Below are 12,300 nucleotides of genomic sequence, written 5' to 3'. Positions count from 1 at the left end.
TTGGGATTCTGGACGGTTAACATCTGCTGGGAGGGTCACAGCCAGAGATCAGCTCCCCAGAGGAGACACACAGCACACCTGAGAAGGCATGCCCATTGTACATCCAGAAAACCAAGCGGCTGGGACAGGGGAGGGGATAAGATGCACCCTCCAACTGGGGGTGACTGTGCTCACCAAGCACCTGGTCACCTGAGCTGCTCGGACCTGGGAAGGGCACAAAACGCACGCCCAAATGACTCTGCGCCTTTGTGGAGTACCTGAGAACCTGAACCTGAGCGGCTTAGACCTGGGAAGTGCACACAACCCAGGGCCCACTTTAGACAGTTCCCCTGCAGAGCAACCTGGAACCTCAGCAGTGTAGACTGGGAAAGCACACACGCTGTGAGCAGGGGCAAACCCAGGGCAGCGGAGACCCTGCGAGCGCTCCCCACACACGCCAGTGATATTTGTTTGCAGTGTTCCTCCCTCCCTACAGCACGACTCAACAAGTGAGCCTAAATAAGTGACCACCTTCATCCCCTCGAGTCAGGGCAGAAATTAGACACTGAAGAGACCAGCAAACAGAAGAAGCTAAAGTAAACAGAGGGAACCACTTTGGAAGTGACAGGTGCAAAAGATTAAAACCCTGTAGTTAGCACCAACTACATTGGAAGAGGCCTATAGATCTTGAGAAGTAGAAGCCGGATCAAGGAAATATCTAAAAATGAATTGACCCCACACAGTCCACAACAGCTCCAGAGAAATTCCTAGATATATTTTTATTATTATCATTTTTTAATTGTTTTTATTTTTAAGTCCGCTATTACTCCTTTAATGTTCATATTTATAACTTACTATTACCTTGCCCAAAAAACACCTTATTTTTAAAGCAAACTTCATATATATATTTTATAATTTTTGTGACTTTGTTTCATTTTTTTAATGTTGTATTTTTGAGAATCTAACCTCTACTCTAGATTTTTAATCTTTGCTTTTTTGTTGTTTGTTATCAATTTTGTACCTTTAAGAACCCAATCTTCAGTACCCATTTTTGCTTGGGAGTGAGATTACTGGCTTGATTGCTCTCTCCCCCTTTTGACTCTCCTTTTTCTCCACCAGGTCACCTCTATCTCCTCCTTCACCCTTCTCTTCTCTGCCCAACTCTGTGAATCTCTTTGTGTGTTCCGGGCTGTGCAGAACACTTAGGGAACTGATTACTGGCTGGATCTGTCTCTCTCCTTTTGATTCCCCCTTTTATCCTCCTAGCTACCTCTGTCTCCTTCCTCCCTCTTCTCTTCTCTGTGTAACTCCGTGAACATCTCTGAGGGATCCAGACTGTGGAGAGCACATAGGGAAGTGATTACTGGCTAGCTTTCTCTCTCCCCTTTTGATTCCCCCTCTTCTCCTCCTGGTCACATCTCCCTCCTCCCTCTTCTCTTCTCCATGCTATTCTGTGTACCTCTCTGGGTGTCCCTCATTGTGGAGAAACTTTTCATTTTTGTTATCAGTGCTGTATAGATTGAGAAGTCTCTTGAGGCTACTGTAAGAATAAGACTGAAAACCAGAGGCAGGAGGCTTAAGTCCAGAACATGAGAACACCAGAGAAATCCTGACTCCAGGGAACATTAATCAATAAGAGCTCATCAAAAGCCTCCATACCTACACTGAAACCAAGCATCACCCAAGGGCCAACAAGTTCCAGAGCAAAACATACCATGCAAATTCTCCAGCAACACAGGAACATAGCCCTGAGCTTCAATATACAGTCTGCCCAAAGTCACACCAAACCCATTGACATCTCAAAACTCACTACTGAACACTTCATTGCACTCCAGAGAGAAGAATTCCAGCTCCACCCACCAGAACACCGACACAAGCTTCCCTAACCTGGAAAACTTGACAAGCCACCCATCCAACCCCATGCACAGTGAGGAACCTCCACAACAAAGAGGAACCACAAACTGCCAGAATACGGAAAGGCCACCCCAAATGCAGCAATACAAACAAGATGAAAAGGCAGAGAAATACTCAGCAGGTAAAGGAACAAGATAAATGCCCACCAAACCAAACAAAAGAGGAAGCAATAGGGATTCTACCTGATAAAGAATTCCGAATAATGATAGTGAAAATGATCCAAAATCTTGAAAACAAAATGGAGTTACACATAAATAGCCTGGAGACAAGGATTGAGAAGTTGCAGTAATAAAATTGAAGGATATAAAATTAACACACAGAAATCCCTTGCATTACTATAGACTAACAATGAGAAAACAGAAAGAGAAATTAAGGAAACAATTCCATTCACAATTGCAACGAAAATAATTAAATACTTCAGAATCAGTCAGTTCAGTTCAGTTCAGCCACTCATTCATGTCTGACCCCATGAATCACAGCATGCCAGGCCTCCATGTCCATCACCAATTCCCGGAGTTCACTCAAACTCATGTTCACTGAGTCGGTGATGCCATCCAGGCATCTCATCCTCTGTCGTCCCCTTCTTCTCCTGCCTCCAATCCCTCACAGCATCAGGGTCTTTTCCAATGAGTCAGTTCTCCACATCCGGTGGCCAAAATATTGGAGTTTCAGCTTCAGCATCAGTACTTCCAGTGAACACCCAGGACTGATCTCCTTTAGGATGGACTGGTTGGATCTCCTTGCAGTCCAAGGGACTCTCAAGAGTCTTCTCCAACAACACAGTTGAAAAGCATCAATTTTTCAGCGCTCAGCTTTCTTCATATTCCAACTCTCACATCCAGACATGACCACTGGAAAAACCATAGCCTTGACCAGATGGACCTTTGTTGGCAAAGTAACGTCTCTGCTTTTTAATATGCTATCTAGGTTGGTCATAACTTTCCTTCCAAGAAGTAAGCGTCTTTTAATTTCATGGCTGCAATGATCATCTGCAGTGATTTTGGAGCACCAAAAAATAAAGTCTAACACTGTTTCCCCATCTATTTCCCATAAAGTGATGGGACCAGATGCCATGATCTTAGTTTTCTGAATGTTGAGCTTTAAGTCAACTTTTTCACTCTCCTCTTTCACTTTCATCAGGAGGCTTTGCAGTTCCTCTTCACTTTCTGCCATAAGGGTGCTGTCATCTGCATATCTGAGGTTATTGATATTTCTCCAAGCAATCTTGATTCCAGCTTGTGCTTCTTCCAGACCAGCATTTCTCATAATGTACTATGCGTATAAGTTAAATAAACAGGGTGACAATATACAGCCCTGACATACTCCTTTTCCTATTTGGAACCAGTCTGTTGTTCCATGTCCAGTTCTAACTGTTGCTTCCTGACCTGCATATAGGTTTCTCAAGAGGCAGGTCAGGGTCAGGTGGTCTGGTATTCCCATCTCTTTCAGAATTTTCCACAGTTTATTGTGATCCACACAGTCAAAGGCTTTGGCATAGTCAATAAGGCAGAAATAGATGGTTTTGTGGAACTCTCTTGCTTTTTCCATGATCCAGCGGATGTAGGAAATTTGATCTCTGGTTCCTCTGCCTTTTCTAAAACCAGCTTGAACATCTGGAAGTTCACGGTTCATGTATTGCTGAAGCCTGGCTTGGAAAATTTTACTGGCATGTGAGATACTCAGGAATATATCTACCTAAAGAAACAAAAGACCTATATATAGAAAACTATAAAACACCACTGAAAGAAATCCAAGAGGACACAAATAGATAGAGAAATATACCATGTTCACGGATCAGAAGAATCAATATAGTGAAAATGACTTACTACCCAAAGCAATCTATAGATTCAACGCACTCCCTATCAAGCTACCAATGCTATTTTTCAGAGATCTAGAACAAATAATTTCACAATTTGTATGGAAATACAAAAACACCTCAAATAGCCAAAGCAATCTTGAGAAAGAAGAATGGAACTGGAGGAATCAACCTGCCTGATTTCAGGCTCTACTACAAAGCTACAGTCATCAAGACAGTATGGTACTGGTGCAAAGACAGAAGTATAGATCAGTGGAACAAAATAGAAAGCCCAGAGACAAATCCACACACCTATGGACACCTTATCTTTGACAAAGGAGGCAAGAATATACAATGGACAAAAGACAGTCTCTTTAACAAGTGGTGCTGGGAAAACTGGTCAACCACTTGTAAAAGAATGAAACTAGATCACTTTCTAACACCATACACAAAAATAAACTCAAAATGGATTAAAGATCTAAACATAAGACCAGAAACTATAAAACTCCTAGAGGAAAACATAGGCGAAACACTTTACGACATAAATCACAGCAGGATCCTCTATGACCCACCTCCCAGAATATTGGAAATGAAAGCAAAACTAAACAAATGGGACCTAATGAAACTTAAAAGCTTTTGCACGACGAAGGAAGCTATAAGCAAGGTGAAAAGACAGCCTTCAGAATGAGAGAAAACAATAGCAGACGAAGCAACTGACAAAGAATTAATCTCAAAAATATACAAGCAACTCCTGCAGCTCAATTTCAGAAAAATAAACGACCCAATCAAAAAATGGGCCAAAGAACTAAACAGACATTTCTCCAAAGAAGACATCCAGATGGCTAAAAAAAAAACACATGCAAAGATGCTCAACATCACTCATTATCAGAGAAATGCAAATCAAAAGCACAATGAAGTACCATCTAATGCCAGTCAGAATGGCTGCTATCCAAAAGTCTACAAACAATAAATGCTGGAGAGGGTGTGGAGAAAAGGGAACCCTCTTACACTGTTGGTGGGAATGCAAACCAGCACAGCCACTATGGAGAACAGTGTGGAGATTCCTTAAAAAACTGGAAATAGACCTGCCATATGACCCAGCAATCCCACTCCTGGGCATACACACAGAGGAAACCAGAATTGAAAGAGACACGTGTACCCCAGTGTTCATCACAGCACTGTTTATAATAGCCAGGACATGGAAGCAACCTTGATGTCCATCAGCAGATGAATGGATAAGAAAGCTGTGGTACATATACACAATGGAATATTACTCAGCCATTTAAAAGAAGACATGTGAATCAGTTCTAATGAGGTGGATGAAATTGAGGCCTATTATACAGAGTGAAGTAACCCAGAAAGAAAAACACCAATACAATATGAAAGTGAAAGTGAAGTCACTCAGTCATGTCCGACTCTTTGCGACCCCATGGACTAATGTACCCCACCAGTCTCCTCCATCCATGGGATTGTCCAGGCAAGAATACTGGAATGGGTTGCCATTTCCTTCTCCAGGGGAGAAGGTAGATCCCCTACCTAGGGATCGAACCCGGATCTCCCGCATTGCAGTCAGACGCTTTAACTTCTGAGCCACCAGGGAAGCCAATACAGTATACTAACGCAGATATATGGAATTTAGAAAGATGGTAACGATAACCCTATATGCGAGATAACAAAAGAGACACAGATGTATAGAACAGTCTTTTGGATCTGTGGGAGAGGGTGAGGGTGGGATGATTTGGGAGAATGGCATTGAAACATGTATATTATCATATGTGAAACAAATCGCCAGTCCAGGTTCAATGCATGAGATGGTCCTTAAGGCTGGTGCACTGGGATAACAGAGGGATGGGATGGGGAGGGAGGTGGGAGGGGGGTTCAAGATGGGGAACACATGTACACCCGTGGTGTATTCATGTCAATGTATGGCAAAACCACTACAATATTGTAAAATAATTAGCCTCCAAATAAAATAAATAAATTTATATTTTTTTAAAAAAAAGGTTCATCTATTCAAAGCTATGTTTTTTTTCCAGTAGTCATGTATGAATGTGAGAGTTGGACTATAAAGAAAGCTGAGCACCAAAGAATTGATGCTTTTGAACTGTGGTGTTGGAGAAGACTCTTGAGAGTCCCTTGGACTGCAAGGGGATCCAACCAGTCAATCCTAAAGGAAATCAATCCTGAATATTCATTGGAAGGATTGATGCTGAAGCTGAAACTCCAATACTTTGGCCACCCTGATGCAAAGAACCAACTCAGTGGGAAAGACCTTGATGCTGGGAAAGATTGAGGGCAGGAGGAGAAGGGGACAACAGAGGATGAGATGGTTGGATGGCATCACCGACTCAATGGACATGAGTTTGTGTAAGCTCCAGTAATTGGTGATGGACAGGGAAGCCTGGCATGCTGCAGTCCATGAGGTTGCAAAGAGTCGGACATGACTGAGCAACTGAACTGAACTGATACTAGAAGAGAACACCTAGAAACTTGTGCATGGTTTTTTCTGGACTCGGCCCCATGCACTTTTTCCCCTTGTTGATTTCAATGTCTATTCTTTAACTGAAATAAGTCTTAACTGGACTATAACAGCTTTTTTAAAAAAGAAAGAAAGCATACCATAGAAAGTTTTTTTTTTAAAGCTGACTTTGCAAAATATTTGTAGAGTATATGATTAAATGTGTGTGTGTGTGTGTGTATATATGTATGTATATATAGTGCTATTACCAATTTGTAAGAAAAACACCAGTGTTCCAAAGAAAAATGTGAGAAAGAAGTGAACAATCATTAAACAAGTCAGGAAACATTCTGTAAAGGGCCAGACAGTAAAGATTTTAATCTATGTTGAGTACACTGTCTCTGTCACAACGATTCAGTTCTTTGGTAGTAGGGTAGAAACAGCTATAGAAAATACATACTACAAAGCAGATGTTACAAAAACAATTCTGGGCAGGTTTGGCTACTAGCTCAGTTTGGTAACCCTTGCATGTAAAAAATATAGATGTCTAACAAATGTTCTTCTTCACCTTAAATAACTTAAATTTATTATAATAAGAGGAGTTTTATTTACCAAATTAGAAAAAAAATATGTTTAAAAAGTAAGAGTACTCAATTTTGATGGGCACGCATATATGCATATATTGTTGGAGGGGATGAAAATCGGTAGACTTTCTAGAAAGTAATCTGGTTATAGGTATCAAGACTCTTAAAAGTTTGTGTCTTTGGACTTAACAATTCTACCTTCTGTGTGTCTATTTTAAGAAAATTATCAGAAAAATGGACAAGGATGATCACTATTAATTAATAGGGAGACTTATCAAAAATACAACTACATGCCCCGGGAGAACAGACTGGTTAGGTAAATCTTGGTAGTCCATATTCTGAAAATTATAGGAATTAATTTTTTGAAGGCTTAATTTTTTAATGAAAAAAATTATTCTTAAAATTTAAGTGACAAAGGCAGGGTGCAAACTGATACATACATATATATATATGTTATGTAAAGTAAAAGTATGCATACAGAAAACTAGAAGGAATGATTGCAAGCTGTGAATAGTGGTGTCATCTAGATAATCGAATAAGTATATCTGACCTTTTCATTTCCTTATACTTTTTTATGCTTTCCAAATTCTTTATGATACTTTTACTATAATGGTGTAGAAATTTGAAAGAGAGAAACAGAGACAGAGAGGTAGAAAGAAAAGGAGAGAGAAAATGTCAGGATAGCCTTTCACTCCTCTTGCTGTATCCTTTGCTTACTCCTTTGCTTATCCTGAATATTTTCTAAAACATTTTAGGAGCTGGCTTTTTGACTTTTTGTGGAGCAGCGGACAAAGTTATCATGTTGTATTGATATCATATCATTAGACCAAACTGCCCTAATTCATTTATAAGAGGGAGATAGAGGCCCATTACTATGTAGCTATAGTTTCATAAACTTATTTTCCTGCTGAGAAGATTTATTTGTTCATTCATTCACTTACTAATTTATACTACTCAACTGAGAAATATTTCTGTCTCAGGAACATTCCAGGCATTCATTTGAATTTAGTTTCATGAACAATACAGATGTGCATGTGTGCTAAGTCACTTCAGTCATGTCCGACTCTTTGCGACCCCATGGACTGTAGCCCACCAGGCTCCTCTGTCCATGGGATTCTCCAGGCAAGAATACTGGAGTGGGTTGCTGTGCTCTCCTTTAGGGGATCTTCCCGACCCAGGAATCGAACCTGCATCTCTTATGTCTCCTGCATTGGCGGGCAGTTTCTTTACCACTGGTGCTACCTGGGAAACCCCATAAACAATACCAGACTGGGTAATTGGTTGCTGAAAATAATATTCTTAACCAGTAAATTATTGGCAGTATATATAATTATTATTTTTAATACCTTTTATTTTTTTCCTAAAAAGGGCCAGATGGTCACGTGACTAGATATGATTTGGATTGGCTGGTGAAAAACAGCTATGAAGGGCAGAAACAAAAGGTCATCCAACCTAGAATCTTATGGAATGCTGAAATCTACCAGCAAGCCCAAGTTCCAGCTGTAGATTTCCAGACCTTCTTAGAAACCAAGGAGGGACTGAAGAACTTTCTGCAGAACTTTCTACTCTATGGAATTGCTTTTGTAGAAAATGTCCCTCCTACTCAGGAACACACAGAGAAGCTGGCAAAAAGGATCAGCTTGATCAGGTGAGTCATTAGTTTTCTGATGTGCAGAAATTAATTTCCAGAGCATGAACATCAGTAAAATAATATGACAGGTATGGTCACCCTTGTTTTTCCAGAATATTCTGTGGCCTGAATAAGGAGATTGCCATTTATAGTGCTTTATTTGAAGCCCAAATTTCTAATCTCTAAAGACTCTTACATGTTAAATATGATGACTTCAAAGTTGTTGTCTTTTTTCAAGCCCAGTGACAAAGTAAGAATTATTCATTATACGCTAGAAAGAGCAGTAACTTTGAGTAAAGATAGCCAGACTGTAGTCTGAGTTCTACCATCAAGCAGTTGGGTAAACACACACTCCTACCCACAATCCCTGTCCCTGTCACCTCTATTTTCCCATCTGATCACTAAAAGGATTGAATAAGATGGTATCTAAAGATATCTACTTTTGACCTGTTATTCCTAAGGCTTAATTCAGACACTGGTTGTTAATAATACTGCCCTATACTGTACAGCCAAAGCCTTTGACTATGTGGATCACAATAAACTGTGGAAAATCTGAAAGAGATGGGAATACCAGACCACCTGACCTGCCTCTTGAGAAACCTATATGCAGGTCAGGAAGCAACAGTTAGAACTGGACATGGAACAACAGACTGGTTCCAAATAGGAAAAGGAGTATGTCAGGGCTGTATATTGTCACCCTGCTTATTTAACTTATATGAAGAGTACATCATGAGAAATGTTGGGCTGGAAGAAGCACAAGCTGGAATCAAGATTGCTGGGAGAAATATCAATAACCTCAGATATGCAGATGACAGCACCCTTATGGCAGAAAGTGAAGAGGAACTGCAAAGCCTCCTGATGAAAGTGAAAGAGGAGAGTGAAAAAGTTGACTTAAAGCTCAACATTCAGAAAACTAAGATCATGGCATCTGGTCCCATCACTTTATGGGAAATAGATGGGGAAACAGTGTTAGACTTTATTTTTTGGTGCTCCAAAATCACTGCAGATGATCACAGTAGCCATGAAATTAAAAGGTGCTTACTCCTTGGAAGGAAAGTTATGACCAACCTAGATAGCATATTAAAAAGCAGAGACGTTACTTTGCCAACAAAGGTCCATCTAGTCAAGGCTATGGTTTTTCCAGTGGTCATGTATGGATGTGAGAGTTGGACTATAAAGAAAGCTGAGAGCCGAAAAATTGATGCTTTTGAACTGTGTTGTTGGAGAAGACTCTTGAGAGTCCCTTGGACTGCAAGGAGATCCAGCCAGTCCATCCTAAAGGAGATCAGTCCTGGGTGTTCATTGGAAGGACTGATGCTGAAGCTGAAACTCCAATACTTTGGCCACCTGATGTGAAGAGGTGACTCATTGGAAAAGACCCTGATGCTGCGAGGGATTGGGGGCAGGAGGAGAAGGGGACGACAGAGGATGAGATGCCTGGATGGCATCACCGACTCAATGGACATGAGTTTGAGTAAACTCAGGGAGTTGGTGATGGACGGGGGCCTGGCGTGCTGCATTTCATAGGGTCGCAAAGAGTCGGACAGGACTGAGTGAGCTGAACTGAACTGATACTGTACAGCATTTAAGCAGCATATTCACATCAATGATTTTAATTGGTTAGTATAGTAGTCCTGATAAGTGTATATTTTATCTCCTGTTCTAATGATGAGGCGCTTGAGGAGCAGATGTATTGAGTGGCTTGACCAGAATTGCTCTTCTAGTAAGGAGTAGAACTGGAATTCAAGAAAGCTCAGGTTTTCTAATCTTAAGTACAAAGTTCTTTCCATTGCATTTCTAGGTAGTATATAGGTTTATCTTCTGTAGTATTAAATGTTATGTAAACTGACTTTGTCATAATTAGTACTTTACTTTTACTTCATAAGAACCAGATATAGCTCATTGTGTAGCAGATGGTATGCTGGGTCATTTGCTCATGATGTATGTATCTCAAGGAGAGATATATAGTAACAGTGATACAGCAAGTCTCACTAAATACTTGCTAGTATAAACTATTCTTTTCTCTTTTTTTATTCTTCCATGTCTAAAAGGTGGGTGAAAAGCAGCTACCCAAAAACATCTTTTTCTATGTGAGGAAGGTGAGTGCAGGACAGAAATGTGAACCTGAAAGCTGTTCAAAGCAGACACATAAACAGAGTGAGATGGTTCCCTGTTTTCTGACTACATTATCCTTCCACTTATTCCCCCCAGCTTCCTAGAATATTACTCAGTGGTGGGCTCATTAAGACAGGTGATGAGTTCAACTATTTTCTTTACTTTATAGTTGGATATCTGGAGCCAAAAGATAAAAGTTCTATTTTTATTTGTCAATAAAGAAAGTATTGGAAAGAGTTTTGAGTGACAAGAATGAAATTTTCAAATAGCTAAAAAGGCCTTCTATGCTACATTTGACAGAGAAACCATCTATGGGAGGATGTGGTTTTTCACTTCAGACTTCTCCAGGGGTGACACTGCATACACCAAGCTAGCTCTGGATCGGCACACTGATACCACCTATTTTCAGGAGCCCTGTGGGTAGGTGGATTAGAATTTTCCAAAGTGAGATCATTACATGTGATGGTCTTGAATACTTTCTTAATCATTTTCTGTTTTATTTGAACCAAGATCATATCTGCTGCTGCTTATTTACATAACTATCTCTTTTCTACTTAGAAATATGATCATTTTTAAAGATTCATAGGAATAAAAATTTTTGAAATGATTGAAAATCTACCTTACTACATGAATGGATCTTAATTTTGTTTAATTTACATTTTTATCAAAGTGATTGCAAATAATTTACCAAAAATGTATTTATTAACCATTGGTTTGGGAATTTGTACAGTTTTTCTTATTTAGTTATTATATTGCAAGTTAAGTTCAGTTCAGTTCAGTCACACTCAGTCGTGTCTCACACTTTGTGATCCCATGGAGTGCAGCATGCCAGGCCTCCCTATCAATCACCAACTCCCGGAGTTTACTCAAACTCATGTCCATTGAGTCTGTGATGCCATCCAAATATCTCATCCTCTTTCATCCCCTTCTCCTCCCACCTTCAATCTTTCCCAGCATCAGGGTCTTTTCAGATGAGTCAGCTCTTCACATCAGGTGGCCAAAGTATTGGAGTTTCAGCTTCAGCATCAGTCCTTCCAATGAATATACAGGACTACTTTCCTTTAGGATAGACTGGTTGGATCTCCTTGCAGTTGTAGGATCTCCTTGCAATTATATTGCCAAGGGGTCAATATTCTAAACACAGCTGCTTTATCTATGGTGTTAAGAGGAATTTGAATCCAATTTAAAAGAAGTTGGAGGGAAAATGTGAATGAAAAATAACCTTTTTTAAATAAATTTATTCATTTTAAGTGGAGGCTAATTACTTTACAATATTGTAGTGGTTTTGCCATACATTGACATGAATCCACCACGGGTGTACATGTGTTCCCCATCCTGAACTCCTCTCCCACCTCCCTCCCCATCCCATCCTGCTGGGTCATCCCAGTGCACCAGCCCCAAGCACCCTGTCCCATGCATCAAACCTGGACTGGCGATTTGTTTCACATATGATAATATACATGTTTCAATGCCATTCTCCCAAATCATCCCACCCTCACCCTCTCCCACAGAGTCCAAAAGACTATTCTATACATCTGTGTCTCTTTTGCTGTCTTGCATATAGGGTTATCATTACCATCTTTCTAAATTCCATTTATATGCATTAGTATGCTGTATTGATGTTTTTCTTTCTGGCTTACTTCACTCTGTATAATAGGCTCCAGTTTCATCCACCTCATTAGAACTGATTCACATGTCTTCTTTTAAATGGCTGAGTAATATTCCATTGTGTATATGTACCACAGCTTTCTTATCCATTCATCTGCTGATGGACATCAAGGTTGCTTCCATGTCCTGGCTATTATAAACAGTGCTGTGATGAACA

The 12,300-nt window shown here is 40.1% G+C and overlaps 1 protein-coding gene across 4 annotated transcripts in view; it reads left to right on the top strand.

Moving 5' to 3' along the window:
* TMLHE (trimethyllysine hydroxylase, epsilon) overlaps window positions 1-12,300 on the top strand; it is a 61,614-nt gene that overhangs the window by 35,582 nt on the left and 13,732 nt on the right. For 3 of the 4 annotated variants that reach the window (XM_043458891.1, XM_043458890.1, XM_043458888.1), the window contains 2 exons: window positions 8,099-8,378; window positions 10,776-10,895. In XM_043458891.1, coding sequence (XP_043314826.1) covers window positions 8,099-8,378; window positions 10,776-10,895 — 400 coding nt within the window. The remainder of the gene's footprint in view (window positions 1-8,098; window positions 8,379-10,775; window positions 10,896-12,300) is intronic. The other variant, XM_043458889.1, reaches the window with a different exon arrangement.

This window comes from Cervus canadensis, chromosome X, assembly GCF_019320065.1.
Source record: "Cervus canadensis isolate Bull #8, Minnesota chromosome X, ASM1932006v1, whole genome shotgun sequence".
In the NCBI taxonomy this organism is placed as follows: Eukaryota; Metazoa; Chordata; class Mammalia; order Artiodactyla; family Cervidae; genus Cervus; species Cervus canadensis.
Note: the sequence above shows the minus strand (reverse complement) of the source record. Positions and strands in the feature narration are given on the sequence as shown.